The 18,087-nt window shown below is 41.1% G+C and overlaps 1 protein-coding gene across 3 annotated transcripts in view; it reads right to left on the minus strand.

The window, feature by feature from the left end:
- Positions 1 to 12: 12 nt before the first annotated feature.
- The window catches only part of LOC127634175 (ras-responsive element-binding protein 1-like), a 69,634-nt gene continuing 51,559 nt past the window's right edge, over positions 13 to 18,087 (minus strand). For all 3 annotated transcript variants that reach the window (XM_052113601.1, XM_052113602.1, XM_052113603.1), the window contains 7 exons: positions 10,141 to 10,291; positions 9,900 to 10,042; positions 7,279 to 7,468; positions 4,613 to 7,154; positions 4,332 to 4,496; positions 3,271 to 4,032; positions 13 to 3,149 (listed from right to left, as the gene is read on the minus strand). In XM_052113601.1, coding sequence (XP_051969561.1) covers positions 2,608 to 3,149; positions 3,271 to 4,032; positions 4,332 to 4,496; positions 4,613 to 7,154; positions 7,279 to 7,468; positions 9,900 to 10,042; positions 10,141 to 10,291 — 4,495 coding nt within the window. In that variant the 3' untranslated portion in view covers positions 13 to 2,607. The remainder of the gene's footprint in view (positions 3,150 to 3,270; positions 4,033 to 4,331; positions 4,497 to 4,612; positions 7,155 to 7,278; positions 7,469 to 9,899; positions 10,043 to 10,140; positions 10,292 to 18,087) is intronic.

The following is an 18,087-nucleotide window of genomic DNA, read 5'->3' on the forward strand; positions in this document are numbered from 1 at the left end:
GCTCAAGATTATGCTGGACTAAAGAACCCCAACGGTTGTGTATTAATGAGCAGAAATCTGAAAATGACAAAAACAAAATAACGTTTGAAAACATTTCTTTAAAATATCTTTATTGCTTGGATAGTTTTGATACAGAACAGCTTACATTTCTGATTCTGAAGCACTCAATCGAAGAACAAAAGTAGTGTACCAAAAATGTTCTGGTGATTCTGGTTTCATTCAAATACAGTAGAATTATTTTTGGGGATGTAGCAGCGATACAAAGCTCCCTTTTACATCAGTCAGCATGTCAAACAGTGACAGGTCTCCGTTCTTCTCCAGGGAATGGAGACGGGAGGATAAAAAAAACAGAAGGGAAAACGGAGAACAAATCTTGTAGAAAACCCAGGAGAGGAATGTGGATTTAAATAACTCCATCCTGTTCATTTGAATTCACAGTCAAGTGCTAAAAAGTAGTGATTGATGGTTCAACTTTTTCAAAATGTATAGGTGGAGATATTTTTTCTTTTCTTCCAACTTAGGAAAATACCTATGTGAGAAAGCCCTTTTGGTAGAACCCTGAGTGAGAGAAAAAGTGGGGTGACAGGTGGGGCAAAAAAAGAAATGAATCTATAACTGAACAAAAAAAAGGTTATCATGCAAATCTACCCTAACGATTCACCCATAGCAGAAGAACACAGTAAATTTCACAGTTTTATACGCAAAGAATATATCAATGAAAACAACTTGTATCTCTGTCAAACTGAAGTAATCAATCAAAATAATAATATAATAAAGATAAAAGAAACAGACCACACATTCTATAAAATGCATACAAAGGTCTACGTAAAGCTTTCGGATCAAAAGTGATTATTGTTATCAAAGACCCAGATTAAAGCTGGGATGCTAATCACTGAATTTCAATCATTTTTTATGCAGCATAATTGTGTTAATACATGGCTTCTCCACATTTACTTCTTCACCCACACTGGGTCATAATAAATACATTAAAAACAGTCCGTGAGCATTCTTACCAGGAAACCAACCGCTTCCACACAAAACCAACACAAAACACACTCACATGAACCCAGATAAAGGCATTAGGAGAAGCAGAAGTCCAGAAATACACAGATTGAGAAAGCGATTGCAATTGCATTCAAGTTCATCCAATACTACAAGTCTCATGCCTGAGCAGAGTCAGCAGAGATGCTCGATTTACACCACTAGGTGGCAAACATGGCCTGATGTTGAGAGCATACGATGACATCAAATCAGGAATTGGGGACGAGCTCTCTCACTGTCCCCAGTCAAAGAAACCCACTATTACTTCAATATTCCATTTCACTGATGTCGTACACCAGCGACATGCTGACCGACAGTCATCCATTTGGTAGACGGCTGCAGCAGGAAATCAAAAGGCTTGTATTTGAAGATGCTTACCAATTCATGCGATTACAAACAGTCTCCGTGCCCTTTGAGGTTTGCTTTGTTTGTCTCTGAGGTTTCTTTACAACACGAGTTAATAAAACTGAGAGAGGTCAAAGAGATTTCCAACACTACAAAAGAAAGTGTGATTGACATAGGGTCCTCCTAGTTGAGGAGCTTTGCAGGACGACACGTCCCGACAGGAGGCAGCAGGGCGACAGGGTTCAAGTACGTCATGAATTGTAGTTCATGAGCCCGGCAAAAAGTGAGACACCTACCTGAAGCTCAGAAGATAAAGAGTAAGGCATAAAAAGTGATGTTTTGGAAGACAGTAACCCTGGACAGAGGTACACATTTCATTTTTTACTCAAGTACATCAGATTCATACTTGTGGGCTTACGGTATTTTCTTGTTGTGTTTTACTTTTTTTTTTTTACATAGCTGATACTGGGATTGAGGGAAAGCAATCCCTGAGCCCTGAAATTAAAAACATTGCAGTTTCCTCAGTCCATCATTTTTTTGCCAACTATGGACAAAACCAACGCACTTGGACATTTATCATCTATTTTGGGCAAACATTGCCCATATACATTGTGTGATGGCTTTTGAACACCTTTCCGAGGTTGACCCCACTGATCTTTGCTTGGGTGTTCCCAAAAAAATGGCACCCATAACAACAGAGCTCATTATTGTGATAAAACAATTACTCTGGAAGCCTTTGTTATTGAAGGAATTACACAAAAGGGTAAAGTACTGACAAATAAAGGAGGACTAAAAGTCACAGAGAAGCCATTTGATGAACAAGACCTCTTTGCATATTCCAGTTTTGCACTTGGGTTCAAGCCTCTCAGTAGAAATGTTCTCTTGTTAATCTCAGCCTTTGCTGGATAAGGGTATAAACCAGCTTCTTCAGGACAGTTTTGCTATTGCTGAACTGTACAATATGATATACTAATTTGTTCATATATTGCTTAAAGTAGTTCTCTCAGGATTCAGGAAAAAAAAATTAATAATCATTGTTGTAAAATACTGTAAAAATCTAGATCAAGATAAATGCTGATAAAGATATAGCAAAAAAGTAGAAAGGTACTTGGAATCAGTCATTGCTTCTCTTTTCATTGCAATGCACTTTTGTTATATGGCACTGCTTTTTATTGCAGCACAATATTTTACCACAAAGTTAAGGAGACGATGAGTCCCACTTCAATCCACGCCAAGCAGTGGCGGCTCTGACATGGGCAAAATGTGATCAGTAGTGGGCTTGGTTTGGATCTCCAGTAAGCTGTGAAGGAATCCATTTGATGGCTCTATATCAAATGTGGTCTGTGAAATTGAGGCTTGTTCCTCTGCTGGCGGTTCTTTGGATGTCTTTTTTGCTGGTGCAGGTCCTTTCTCTTCATTCAGGGAGGTTGGTGTAAACTCTTCCATCTCTGTCAGCTTGACAGCTGGTATAGAGGGTGCACAATCCTCCTCTTTCTCTTTTTCCTGGGGAGCAGGTTCCCACTTCACAGTCTCTGTTAGTTCACTCTCATTCTCAGAGGGTGGATTGGTGCTGGTGGGCGTGTACTCGCCTTCACTGGCCGAGCGCCCGCTGAAGCCCTCCTCGTCTGCTCCACCTGTGACCCCACAGATCGACCCCTCGCCATCAGCTCCGCGTGGTTTCTGGTGGATACGCTGGTGCCGGACAAGACTGTGCTTCAGGGTGAAGGTGCGCTCACATGTCTGACATTTGTAAGGCCTTTCACCTAATACAAACATGACAGGAACATAATTAGAAACATTTCATTTATCAAACAAGAGCTATTTAAAATACTCCAAGTACAGAATGATTACCTAAAACTTTCAGTATTGTAATGCGTTCATTACCTGTGTGAGAGCGTGTGTGTCTGGTGAGGTCTTGAAGGCTCCAGAAACGTTTGTTACATATATTGCACACCTTTTTCCTCTTGTCCGGCTTGCTGCCAGATTCCCCTGCCTCGCCCTCAGCACTCTTTGGTTCAGTTGCGACTCCCTCTTCATCACTCCGCTCCTCTTTATCCTCCTCGGAACCACTCTCCACCACACTGCCCGTTCCCTCATTTTCTGCTGTGCCTTTCCTTAAGAATTTCTCCACCTCCTCTTCTGCAACCTCTTTCTTAGCTTCAGAAGGCACAACTGGATCATCTGCTTTTGAAGGTACATTAGTTGAGTTTGATGCTACATCTTGCAGGTGAACTTTCTCATGTCTGTTCAAAGTGGCAGCGTAGCGGAAGCTCTTGTTGCAACTTTTGCAGGTGAACTTGGACTCTTCTTGAGGTGTAGCTTTCTCAGACAAGTCCCAATCTGCTGCAGGGGAAGACTGTGGCTGGTCATTCTCAGCAGACTTGAAGTCCATTGGCTTGGAGGAAGAGGTCAAATCAAGGGTCTTATTGCTATAGGAATTGTCTTCCTGTTTTTCTTGGTCATTGTGCTTCAAAGACTCAAGGGCTGGTGAGTCCTCCTCTTTGCGAGAAAGAGGCTCTTCTATGGCTGCTTCTGTCAGCTTAGCTGGTGAGGGTTTCTCAGCATCAGATGCATCAGGTTTCTCAAGGTCAGCTCTTGTGAGATCCATTGCTTCACCCACAGGAAGGTCAGTCTCAGATGTGCTCTCTAAAATACACATTGACACATATTACACATGAGCAAGCTGCCATTTAATTTTTAATAATGACCGTATCAAACTGACAATCGGCTGTAAAATCTTCAACAAAAAATATTAAATATTGAATATGACAGTGTATAGTTTACCGCATATTTATATTCATTTTATAATTCAAAGCTCCCCTATATTATGCAAAACAAATCATGTTTAGATTTAAGAGTCTAACTAATTTGCTCATCACCCAATAAATGATTTATTTGAAATATAGAAGCAATTTCATGTTTTTAGTATATATTCTTATTTGTACCTGCACTCTCTTGTGAGCCATCCTCAGATTCTTTATGCTGTGACATGACACCATTGCGCCTAAGCACTCGGTTGGAAATGCCATGCTTTCGTAAAAGATGTCGCTCACAGTTTGACTTGGTCGAGAAATAGGCATCACATTGGGGACAAGGATATGGCTTCTGACCTGTAGGAATTAAGAAAAAACTCAAGTAAATTACACTCATTCTACAATGGGTGACACAGCAACACAATAAAATCTGTAGTGGTGTAGCCAGAAAAACTGTCTACTGTCAAGACTACCTGTGTGTGTTAACATGTGGCGCTGGAGTGAGCTGGCCCAAGGAAAGACTCTAGGACAGAAGGGACAGGTCATCTTTTGCACAGAATTTGAGTATGCATTCTTCTTCCCTTTGGAAGGTTGAGCAGTCAGCTGGGCTGGAGGATGTTTCTCATCTTTCACCTCTTTCTCATCACTAGCATTTGTCTGTTGCCTTCCTTTTCTTGCCAGCTCAACTGTGTTAGTCTGAAGATAAGCACTGAACTTGTTGGTATCAGTGGTTGCCAACATCCTCTCAACACTAGCAAACTCCCCACTGGACTCCAAGTCGATGTTCGGGTCTGTGGCAATCATCACCGGTTTCTCTTTTGGTGTGCTGTTGGAAGGCCTTTTCCTGGACCTCTTCTTGGAGCGGTCTAAGAGGAGCTCCTCTGTCAATGAATCTGGTGATTCTTGCCTGCCATTTGTATCAGAATCAGGCTGAAGGCTTTTAGTGTTCTCCCGTTTAAGAAGGTCGGGGGCACCAGAAACAGAGGATATTATCTGAGCAATAGACGCTAGTGGCGGAAGCTCCTTCATGGCAGTAGAGGGGGGTTTAGGAAGCAGGGGCTTTAGACGCAAGGCCCTTCCTGAAGAATTAGGACTACCTGTCAGGGAGGTCAAGGCCACAGGGAGCTGGTAGCAACCAAGCTTTTGGGACTTCTCATCAAGGGGCTTATCAGCCTGAAGAGCCTGGGCAAGAATGCTAATGGATGACTGTTCTTTCTTAACCTCTCTTGGAAACATGGCATCAATGTCTTGTTTAAGCTTCTTTGCAGGATTCTTAGGAATAGAGAGATCAATGGGTTCCATGGACGAGTCATACGAAGTAGGCTCAATTTTGATCCCAGGGGATCCACTCACACTTCCAGCACTGCTATCCCCACGACTTTTGTTAGAGAAGTCAAGAGGTTGATCTATATCTGCACCGTAGAAGCTGAGGTCCTCCACTTTGATAGACTGAACCAAAGTGCTAGGAGAAATTCCGTTGAGAGGAGATGGGATTGGGCTATTTTTGGTAGATACAGCTACTAGGGTGATGTGCTCTTCAATATCCTGCTCTTGAACCTCTGGATGTTGTTTCAGTAGATGATGGATACAATTACGCTTCGCAAGGAAGGCTGCTCCACAGCGCTTGCACTCAAATGGCTTTCGCTGACAGCCATTGTGGGTGCGTAAGTGAATCTGTAGGGCCCGGAAGGACTTTAGGTCCTCCCCACAAAAGCGACAGGTATTTTCACTATTTCCAGCCTGCTCAAGAATGTCTGCTGTGGATGTGGATGAGGTAACATACTTAATGTTTTTCTCGATCTCCTTGCGATTGTTTTTCATGTGTTTCTTGCGAAGGTGACGCTCACAGTTAGCCTTGACAGTGAATGGGTAATGACAGAGCCGGCAGATATAGGGCCGCTCACCGCTATGTGTTCTCAAATGGCGAATCAGCGTTGCCTTGTCTGGGGCAACATAGTCACAGATGTTGCATTGGTTGGGTATGGTGCACAAATGATAACGCATATGTGCCTGCAGCACACCAGAGAATGCAAAGACCTGGTCACAATATCGGCAAGGGTATGAGCCTTTTTGAGATGTTCCCTTCTTTCCAGTGTTCTCTTCCAACTTGCCAAATTCCTGCTTGATATGCCTTTCATCCATGTCCATTGGGGTATGGGCATCTCCCATACACTCAGCCTCCATTTGTATCCCCTCTGTGGAAGCCTGTTTGCTGGCAGAAGAGGATGCAGAAGATGAAGATAGCTCCCTGGTATTCTTAAGAGGATGGCTGGCAGGAGGTGGGAGGCTGGGGCTGATGCAGCCCAGTGAAGCTTGCTGGGTGTTTAAGAGGGGTGGTGGGGTTGATGCTACCATACTGGTTCTGGGAGCCACCAAGGGCTTTGGCTTAAGCGGAGGCATCTGCTTGTAGCCCGACTGCACGGCACTGCAAGGTGCCTTTGATAAAGGAGGAAGAGCGATCTGGTTTGGTGCTGCTGAAGCTATTTTGAGTATTTGTTGTATATCAGCAAGCTCCATACTAGATTCCCCACAAACAGGCTTCACCACCATACCTCCATCTGGCTGCACCAGAAACCCACTTTGGAAGGGCTGAAGGGATAGTAGTTTGAGAGCCTCTTGATGGGACAGGCCTTGAAGAGTTGTCGGGTCTACAAGAGACAGGTTAACCCCTCCAACAAGGCCAGCCTCCTGAGGTACGGTGTACTGGTTAGACTCCACGTAGATAACCCGGATGCTGTCTAGCTTGGCCTGTTGGACATCCTCTTCAGAGAGAGCAGGCTTGAGCTGAGAGATGTGCTGCAAGCCAATGGAATCCATGAAACTGCTTTTCTCAGTAGTGGGAATCTCATCTTTTATAATTAAGGGTGAAGCTGTCTTTTGTGTACCAATGGTAGTCTCGTGAGAAGCTTTGTGCAGGTCCAGAGCTGAACTAAGAGGGAACGCTTTGTCACAGGTCTCACATACAAAACGATGAAATTTGCCAGTGCATCGACGAAGGTTTGTTTCACACCAAATCTGTGGGTTTAAACAAAATTGAAATGTACACAAAACTATTAACTTTCATGCTAGATATATGCTACATACTGTACTGTGTGGGCTCAGAGTAACCACAGAAAACCAACCATTTTTAGTTGATTACCTGGGCAATTTGAGGGAACTTGTGGCAGGAAAAGTCAATGAAAGCCAGGTCATTAAATCCAAGAGGGATGGAGGGGTTGTTCTGGATAAAGGGTCGCCCATTGGGGTCTGTGGGCAGCTGCTTGTGGGTAGCTGCGTTGTGGCGAAGCAAACCACGGGGTGTCCGGAACGAGATACAGCACAAATCACATCTAGAAATAAAAACACTTATGTAAGACGCTGTACCATTGTTACGGATCATATCCAATAGCAAACTGACAAAAAATTATAAAATAAGCATCATTACAAAAGAAACTTCAATATGCTGTAGAGATGCACGCATCCCAGACATACCCACAGAGAAAAATACAGCTTGGGTTTTCGGGAGTTAACCAAGAGTTGGAAAGTGGATGACAACCACACCCTAGCCTACAACAGCTCTCTTTTTGTGTTTGTTGGGTGCTACAGAGACAGCTGGCTAATGTCTGTGACGCTGTGCATGGGTCTTATCGCATGCCCTGCCCCTGATCATGGTGACAACGTGTCCATAGAGACTTTAAGCAGCTTTCATCTCAGCAGACATACACAATGCCACGCAAGGGGCAGCAGAGCAGTCTGAGTGTTTGAGTGTGTCTGAGAGACAATGTGCTAAAGTGATAACAGGTTAAGGAACATTGCTTGTGAATGGTTTTATAATTTTATATATATATATATATATATTCTTTTAAATTTAACTTTGTTACGAAAAGTACTCAAGCACCGTTACCTGTAATTACACTAAGCACCACTTTTCAGGATGCTGTTGGCTATTTTACAAAGTCTTTGAACATGGTTCATCCAATCAGATATCAAAGTTGGAACAATTAGTTTTATTATAGTGTTTACATATTGGAGTCTCTGTCTTACTTGGAAGGGGTGAGTTTGTGTGAGACAGATAACATGTCTGTATCCTGAAAGCATCCTTGTTTCTGTAGGTTTATGCATGTGTATTTTGCTTTAAAAACTGTTCACAGTAGAACCCAATTCACAGCCGTCTAGATCCCCTTAACTAGCACTCTTAGTTCTTGTGATTATGCAGGATTAGTGCTAAATTTGCAGCACTTCCATACAACAATAACACGACTCTGAAACTTAACCAGCCAACCCCTGCTAAGTTCCTTCACCTACACCCGTTCTGTGTAGCTTTCCATTAACTAGAGTTAGAGGAGCTAGCTGTCGGTTGAGTGGCTTAAGAGGGATAGTCTGCAGACTAATGTCTCCAAGGACACAGCTTCCACCTCACACACATGCATGCATGCATGAACACAAAGATGTCCTGCAGAATGCATCTTGCAGAAGACTCCTTCTGTGTCTCATTATATTCCCCCTCCTCAACCACACAACCTCTGTTGTCCCTTCCCCTCCATTTTCTTCCCCCTTTCCTCTACTTGCCACTCCCTTGCCCAAAGCCTGGAGGCCACATGCAGGGAGGAAAGGAAGAACCTCTTAGGCCTCTCATAACTGGGAGGGGACATGCAAACAGGATTAGTTGTGTAGGCAGGATTATTTACAGTAAAGCTAACAATGTTTGAGATGTCTAGCCAAATAATTCAATAAAACCATTTTTTTTTTAAACACAAAACAAAATATTGCTTCATTATAGTCTAAATCTCTTCAGGGCAACCCATAAAACATGTCAAATGGTATAAAAAAAAGTATGTGTAGGGATGCATGTTTGTACATGAATATAAAGTAGTCAAGTAAAACAAACTTTATATAAGGACAGTGAAACAAAAGTGCTTTGCATAGTTGGTAAGCAAGAGTTGCCCGCTCTCTATTCGGATGTGTTAAATTATGACTGTTCCAACACAAAGCATGCCACTATATCTCCCAGCAACTGAAGGGATCCAACCTAAAGCCCCAGATACTGGCATCCCCCTGCAATACAACTCCCACCTCAGACAAACAAAGAGACAACATTCCTACCTGAGCATAATGGACAGCTATAATATACTGAGCAGAAAGTATAGGATAGGCTAAAACTAAGTCCCATATATAACCTTAAATAGTTCTTTATTACCAAGCCTGTCAGTTTTAATGCATTAAAATCATGCCTCTTCACAAATCTCTAATATTAAATACATGATTTAGAATAGTGTTTATGTTGAGTATTGGGGTAATGCGTTTTACACAGTCACATAGCACGCTACTTTTTTTTAGTTATTTGTATTAATTTGCATTACTTTTTAATGTATTTACTGAGTTATATAAAAAGTACATGAAGTTGACATATTTTACCATACCCATAGCGTAGGCCTACGCAGCACGTGACATTTTATGTTCCCATTAAAACGAAAAAAGAAAAAAAAAAGCTGTCTACACTGCAAGTTGTGTGATGTCTACATGTGTATGATGGTCGTGCAGGCAATATATTTGAGTAGGACATTTGGCAATATCAAAAATACCACTTTGAATAATTACAAAACCCCACATACTAGCACTACCATACTGGAAGAGAGAGTGTCTCAACAAAGTAATGGTAAAGAAAAAGTAACTATGTAGTATAATTAGCAGCCTTTTTACTAGAAACAAGGTAACATGTTACTTTCCCCAAAACTGTTTGCATTTATGTGCACCTGTAAGTGAAGGTATGCTTGTGTATACCTCAGTGTGGTGTCAGGATGCATCTCCATGTGGGCGTCAAGGTCGTTTTTGGAGGAAAGGATCTTGAAGCAGATAGGGCAGGTCAGCACTTCCTCTTGCCCTCTGTTTAAACCCTGCTCGTCTGCCCCACTATCCTCCAGGACCTGTGGCACACAGGTCACCGTCAGCTACATATACCCCACTCAGAGAGCATCCTTCTGGGGCAGAGGTGGCACGGTAAGATGGTGAAGGTTACAACTACCTTTTTGCTGGATGGCTCGTCTGTCCGCTCGCGGTCCTCCTCCTGGCTTAGTTTGCGCCTGGTGATAGAGGAGCGTCTTCGCTTGGGCGGAGACAGGGTGGGACTGCTGGGGATGGAGGCGGCAGAGTCCTTTTCGTGGATTTTCATGTGTCTGTAAAAAAAAAAAAAAGAGGAAAGAGTCGGTTTGATTAAATGATCACCCATTGTTGTCTTGCAGTGGGAAGCATGGTGAGCACGATGCTTTCATTGACAGACGAGTGTCATTTTGGTTAAGTTTGTGCTAAGCTCATACACACTTTAAAATGTATACATTACATTACTTAACGAAAGAAATGTTTGAGGAACAGTTGTATTCCAATTTTCATAATCGATTAGTTGTTGTCTGAGCTATTAGTTCGCTAGGAAAGGAACCCATTGTAATTTTATATTTATGTCTTGCTTTCCAGTAAAAATATCTAAACGTTGTTCAAGTAAAATATATTTACTTAAGCAAAATGGCATAAAATATTAAGTCTTGCTTTTAGAGGAATCTGACAAAATTAAGTGAACTTTATGCTTTAAAAAAATCTGCTAATGGTGTAAGAAAAATAAACATGTTTTCCCATTGAATTCAGTTTATTTGTCTTAACCCATTTACAATTATGCATTTGGCAGATGTTTTTATCCAAAGTGAATTACAATGCATTTATTACAGGGACAATCCCCCCGGAGCAACCTGGATATAAGTGCCTTGCTCAAGGACACAATGGTGGTGGCCGTGGGGATCGAACCAGTGACCTTCTGATTAACAGTTATGTGCTTTAGCCCACTATACCACCACCACTCCTGGTGTAGTTTAACCCATTGTAGTTTAGTTTTTTTCATGTTTTAAGCATAATAAATGTAAATAAACCTAGTTAAATTCCTGTTAAAACAAGACTTAATATCGTATACTATATTGTTCATCAAGTAAATATATCTTGTTTGAATAAAAAAAACATTTTTTTATTTTTTTTTAACTGGAAAACAAGAAGAAAAAAAATACTAATTAAGAAAATAATTTTTTATACAGTGGCTGCATTATGTCCATGTGACCCAATCTTATGCATTTCAAAGGTATTTATGGATGCCAAGCAATGCCCTTTAACCGGGTAACTAATGGATATTCAACATATAAATAAGCGAAATAACTGTAATGTTGTTTCGCACAAATTATCAAAGTAAGAAATGTAAAAAACAAGAAAAGCTATAATACAGAGCAGCACAAAATGCAGAGATATACGCAGAATGATGCGCTTCAGTGTAACAGGAGCTCTTGGGAGTCACTGCATTCAAAGCGCATAGCTGTAAGATTATAAATATTGCTGTGGCGCAACATGAAGTTCATGGCATCCAACTGTTTGACCCTTTTTAATGCAACTATTTATTATCGGAATGTCAGACAGAATCTGCAGACTTACTCCTGAAAAACACTCACAAATAAACCTGTGGATTATCCATAATACCAGGAACATTACTTCTATCAACATCTATCTTCCATTAGAATATTATATTATAGCATATTAAGCAAAACAGGCATTTTATTTTTAAATTTATCAGGGAAGAATCCCAATTTGTAACTGAATAGTCTTTTCCCTCATCCTAATCGAGATGCATTTTGAAAAGTTGATAGTTCTTTTAATGAGTGAAACATTGCGCAACGGTCCAAGATGTCTAGCGAATGTCTACATTCAAAAACAGTGCAGACGGATAAATAAAGAAAAAGAACAATGTTAAAGTGTGAATGGCTCATTAATCTTCATGAAAAAACATCTGCTAAATGTCATTCTAATATTTGACTGTAGATGAGGAAATGCTCTAAATCGTAATTAAAAATCACATAAATGCACACACTGAATAGAGGTCAATGCAACTTATATGTACTATCCTGGAAGTCATTTACAAAAGAAGAATTCTACAGCATGATCTTAAAAGACAGAAGCATAAAAGCTATGATTTAGAAGGGAGTAAGCTTGTTAATTATTGAGAATAAAATGGACAGAATGTTAAAAGTGCATATAGAATCTTAGTAGTTGGTTACCTCACACTTATTTGATAGACAAGGGTAATTCATGAATAATATTCTGTCTATTTCGGGGAGAGGAACCCCTGTGCATCCTTTTGGGACCCAATGCTAATGGGCTGAAACTCCTGCAATTATCCCCAAGCCACTAGAAGTGCATATTTGGAGTCCAAGATGGCAAGGAGAGATTGGCGGAAGGAGTGCTAATGTTGCATGGAAAGGGCCAGAAGTTGATCCTCTTAATTTTCAAGGGAGATATTGCGGAAACCAGGAAGTCGAAATAGGAGGTGGAGGCCCAAAGATATAGATGATTAAAAAGATGCTTGATTTATGTTCCAAAGTTCCACAATGTATTAATCTTTTGTCTCAATGAAACCATTGCAAACAGATATGACTAATACAAAAAGATTTATATTAATTGTTCACAAAATCAAATCTACAAAAAAAATACCTATTAATATTGTTTTATAAAAGTCCTTCAGATGAGTGTATGTGCATGTGTGAAAAAAGGTCACACATCCCTGGTCCTGTAGGTCTCAGTTTTCACTCTGCAGTCAGTGGTTTATTAATAGCAGGCAGCATGCTGGACGCCCGTGTGGGGACCTGACAGTCTGTTATATCTCTCGGCTCTGGACTCTGACCTCGCCTCTGACCAATCACAGAAAACCAACACTGCCAAGTCAGCAAACTGTGATTGGATGGAAACCATCTTCACCTTAACCTCATAAAGGAAGGTAACTTGAGTCTTCTGTAGAATCCTAACTAGCCGCATGTTGCTTGTACGCAATAACGATGTGTTCTGCATGGCTCCGATAGTCATTCAAAATAGGATGAATCATGAATAATTCATTTAAAATGTTATGAATAATGGTGTGGCAGTTCCTTTTTGTTTTGTTTTTTGTCCTAATAGCGTTAGACTTAAAGGGGTGGTTCACCCATATATAGAAATTCTGTCATAATTTACTCTAAACCTGCATAACTTTCATTTTCTGTAGAACTCAAAAGATGATGTTAGGCCACCTCAGTCACCATACACTTTCATTAAATCTTGTTTTTTTTCTCTCCACACAATGAAAGTGATTGGTTACGGCTGTCATCCTGCCAAAGATCTCTTTTTGCGTCCACAGAACAAGAAATGTCACGAAGGTGAGATAACAACATGTTCGTTTTTGGGAGAAATATCCCTTTAAGCTTCCTGTCCTTGAATCAAGGATGTCAATATGGGCATTTTACAAGCAGGCTGGCTAATCTGTACAGGATCATAAAACTTGCTGATGCATAAACAGGCCCATTCCATCCAATCCCTGCATTCCATCGCACTCTCCCAGAACAAAGACAGAGGGCACTGTGGTGTCAGAAAGATCCCTCCTTTTAAAGCAAAGTCAAAGCAAGGGCACCTCCTTTAAACCTGTGGCTGTTCAGCAGTGTAACAGGCTGAAAGGGCAAAAGCAAATAAAAGGAACCAATCAGATTGTGTGCCGACTCTTCTCGGTTGTGATCTTTCTCCATGGCAACAGCTACTCCCTCCTCCCAGCCCTCCCTCCCAATTTCATGTGATGCTTTGGCAACAAGACAGATCCCAGCTTCCTGAACATGCATGGGGCCTCAAAACCACCAGTCAACTTTTGCCAGTTTTGAAACATACTTTTATTTTTAACAGCTAAAATATTTATATGTAAAAATGATTTAAAATCTAGCACGAATAGCATCATAGAACTTTAAGGAAAAACCATGTCATTTAACATCAGGTTTTTTCCTGCATTAAAGAATTTTCGGCAGCCGCCCAAGCAAAACGTTTAGCCAAAACAAAACTAATAACATTCATCTCATGTTCTGCGCTTTATACATGATAAATACGCTTCTCATCACACTTTAAACCCCTTTTCCCTTATAAATATATAAGGCAATGCCATAAGCATAGGTAAGACCATGGATGGCTCCTCATTTTTATGATTAGGTCAATGTAGCTAGTCTTATATACACACATATATATATTTACACACTCACCTAAAGGATTATTAGGAACACCTGTTCAATTTCTCATTAATGCAATTATCTAATCAACCAATCACATGGCAGTTGCTTCAATGCATTTAGGGGTGTGGTCCTGGTCAAGACAATCTCCTGAACTCCAAACTGAATGTCAGAATGGGAAAGAAAGGTGATTTGAGCAATTTTGAGCGTGGCATGGTTGTTGGTGCCAGACGGGCTGGTCTGAGTATTTCACAATCTGCTCAGTTACTGGGATTTTCACGCACAACCATTTCTAGGGTTTACAAAGAATGGTGTGAAAAGGGAAAACATCAAGTATGCGGCAGTCCTGTGGGCAAAAATGCCTTGTTGATGCTAGAGGTCAGAGGAGAATGGGCCGACTGATTCAAGCTGATAGAAGAGCAACTTTGCCTGAAATAACCACTCGTTACAACTGAGGTATGCAGCAAAGCATTTGTGAAGCCACAACACGCACAACCTTGAGGCGGATGGGCTACAACAGCAGAAGACCCCACCGGGTACCACTCATCTCCACTACAAATAGGAAAAAGAGGCTACAATTTGCAAGAGCTCACCAAAATTGGACAGTTGAAGACTGGAAAAATGTTGCCTGGTCTGATGAGTCTCGATTTCTGTTGAGACATTCAGATGGTAGAGTCAGAATTTGGCATAAACAGAATGAGAAACTGGATCCATCATGCCTTGTTACCACTGTGCAGGCTGGTGGTGGTGGTGGTGTAATGGTGTGGGGGATGTTTTCTTGGCACACTTTAGGCCCCTTAGTGCCAATTGGGCATCGTTTAAATGCCACGGCCTACCTGAGCATTGTTTCTGACCATGTCCATCCCTTTATGGCCACCATGTACCCATCCTCTGATGGCTACTTCCAGCAGGATAATGCACCATGTCACAAAGCTTGAATCATTTCAAATTGGTTTCTTGAACATGACAATGAGTTCACTGTACTAAAATGGCCCCCACAGTCACCAGATCTCAACCCAATAGAGCATCTTTGGGATGTGGTGGAACGGGAGCTTCGTGCCCTTGATGTGCATCCCACAAATCTCCATCAACTGCAAGATGCTATCCTATCAATATGGGCCAACATTTCTAAAAAATGCTTTCAGCACCTTGTTGAATCAATGCCACGTAGAATTAAGGCAGTTCTGAAGGCTGAAAGGGGTCAAACACAGTATTAGTATGGTGTTCCTAATAATCCTTTAGGTGTGTGTGTGATATATATATATATATATATATATATATATATATTATATATATATATATACACACACACACATATACACTAATATCTAATGATAACATAAATACAATTACAAGGTGCACTCAGTAATTTTTTGAATATGTCATCTTGGACTTACACTGACACTTAGTGGCTTGGACGCATCATTATTTAAACACAATAGTTTCCAGTTGTCGATGCCATAGTGGAAATACACAATTCACAGTTAGCCAGGATTCATTTTTATCCCTGAGTGAAAGTGTCAAATAACAGGATGGTTACTGAGGTTAAGCGAGTAGTAATCAGATGATCATGTGATTCTAAAATGGCAGCCCCCATGAGGGTACCCTCACTATGAAGAATAAAACAGCTTTTATAAGGTTACTGATATGACTGGAGTCTTCATCTAATTTTAGTGCTCATGATTTTATACATGCGTTTCAAAATTAAAATGTATTTCTTTATAAGTCAATCTTTTTAAATGAGGACAAAACATTATTGAGTGCACCTTTAAGTAATAACTTATTATGAGCATGTGGATGACCGTATACATCAGGTCACCACCGAAGTCTATTTTTGACCCAGGAAACATTCTGAACATACAATCTGTAATCATTTGTTCTAAACCTCTATCCTCAATAGGGCTGGGTGATATGCAAGAAATATTGTAATGTAATTCAAGAACTCACAAGATGACAGCTGAAAAAAAGCACGTATTTGCAACCGATTGTCGCAAGTGTCATTTATTTTTTTTTAAATCCCCTTTTCTCCCTGATTTGGAATGCCCAATTCCCACTACTTAGTAGGTCCTAGTGGTGGCATGATTACTCACCTCAATCAGGGTGGCAGAGGACAAGTCTCATTTACCACCGCTTCTGAGGCAGTCAATCCACGCTTATCGTTGTGCATGACACCATGGAGACTCACAGCATGTGGAGGCTCATGCTACTCTCTGCAATCCATGCACAACTTACCACACACTCCATTGAAAACGAGAACCACTAATCGCAACCACGTGGAGGTTACCTCATGTGACTCTACATGCCCTAGCAACCAGGCCAATTTGGTTTCTTAAGAGACCTGGCTGGAGTCAGTCTGCACACCCTGGATTGGAACTCGCGACTCCAGAGGTGGCCGTCAGTACTCGCTGAGCTACCCAGGCCCCTGCAAGTGTCGATTTTTAATTATGTCACAATTATTTATTTTGACCATTACCATTTTAGTCGCCGTCTGAAGCTCTGACGAGCTTGTTTTTTGAATCTACAGCGTGAAACATAATAGCGCGACCAGTAGTGCGGTTCCTGAATAAATCACTCCTTTTGATTCTACAGCACGCAACACAGAATCATTCGAAAGTCTGTGTAAACAATCTTTTTGCAAGAAATGTATTGAATTAATCTTCGATTTTTTCTTGAGCAAACACCACTCAAGTTGAATCAAGTGTAAAACTATGCTCATTCAAATTCCGACAGATCGACAACACTGGAAACAAAGAGGACATGTTATCAGGGCAGTAGCAGCCAATGTAGTAAAACCAGATTCCCTTCACATCTGTCACTGCCGCACATTCCATGCAAATCAAACTTAGTGTAGTATTTCCAATGCTGCCTGATAATTCCACTTTACTTCTGCTTACTACAAGAGAACAGTGATTAATAGTGCCTATTCAAACCATATTACCCAAGGGAACTTTAACAACAATTAAGAAACCTGCACACAATATCTTTACTCAGACACAGACACACACCACCACCCCTCACAGCCTTGGGGAGGAAGTTTGTGTTTACCCCCTCCATCAGCGAGGCCTGCTGGGAGAAGATACCATGACCAAAGCTGGGGGAGAGAGAGAGACACACAAGTGGGGGAGGTGTTTTAAAGTTACTCTTAACTTCCTGCAAAGCTCTCTCTGCTTTAATGAGAGCATGGATGTCCCGTTCACAAACCCCAGCTCAAGAACGCATATACGCACACCAACATACAGAAACAAACCAACGCCTTCATTTATCTTTGTGGCACACTCATCCTCTGCGCAACTTTTCAACAAAATGACAAAGACAGGGCAAGGCTTGAGGGTTGTAATCGACCAACAAGCTTTCACTTCTCTAAAAAAGTCACAACATCTCTGAGAAACTAAAACTTCTCAATTTGTGCTTTTAAAAATGAACGTGAACATGTGATGTTTTTGGTGGTGTCTGCTAAGCCAAGCATCTCTATTACTATTACTCACATTTAGGGTTAACTGAGTATTATACTTGTGTATGCACATAACTTGCACCGTTTGCATTCTGGACATGAAAGATCATGCACTAAATTGTGCAGCTTGTTGAGGTGCTTTACTTTTCTAATCAATTAGATTTATGATTTTTACATTGTGGATGATAAAACGGGTATAAAAAAAACCCCTTTGGGATTGGCATTTTTTATATGGGCCTGTAAGCATCCAACTAGCAACCACCCAGAACACCATGGCAACCGAACTGCAATGCACCAACGACTACTCAGAAACCTTTAGCAACTGCCTAGTAACCACCCAGCAACCATCCAGTCTACCCTAGCAACTACATAACATGTGAACAATCACGGGTTGCAGGTTGGCCGATATGACAATATAATGCGGATACACAGTAATAGTAAATGGCATATGCATACAAGACAGTTAATAGTTCCAGGGAAC

The sequence above is a fragment of the Xyrauchen texanus genome, chromosome 41 (genome assembly GCF_025860055.1).
Source record: "Xyrauchen texanus isolate HMW12.3.18 chromosome 41, RBS_HiC_50CHRs, whole genome shotgun sequence".
Taxonomy (NCBI): domain Eukaryota; kingdom Metazoa; phylum Chordata; class Actinopteri; order Cypriniformes; family Catostomidae; genus Xyrauchen; species Xyrauchen texanus.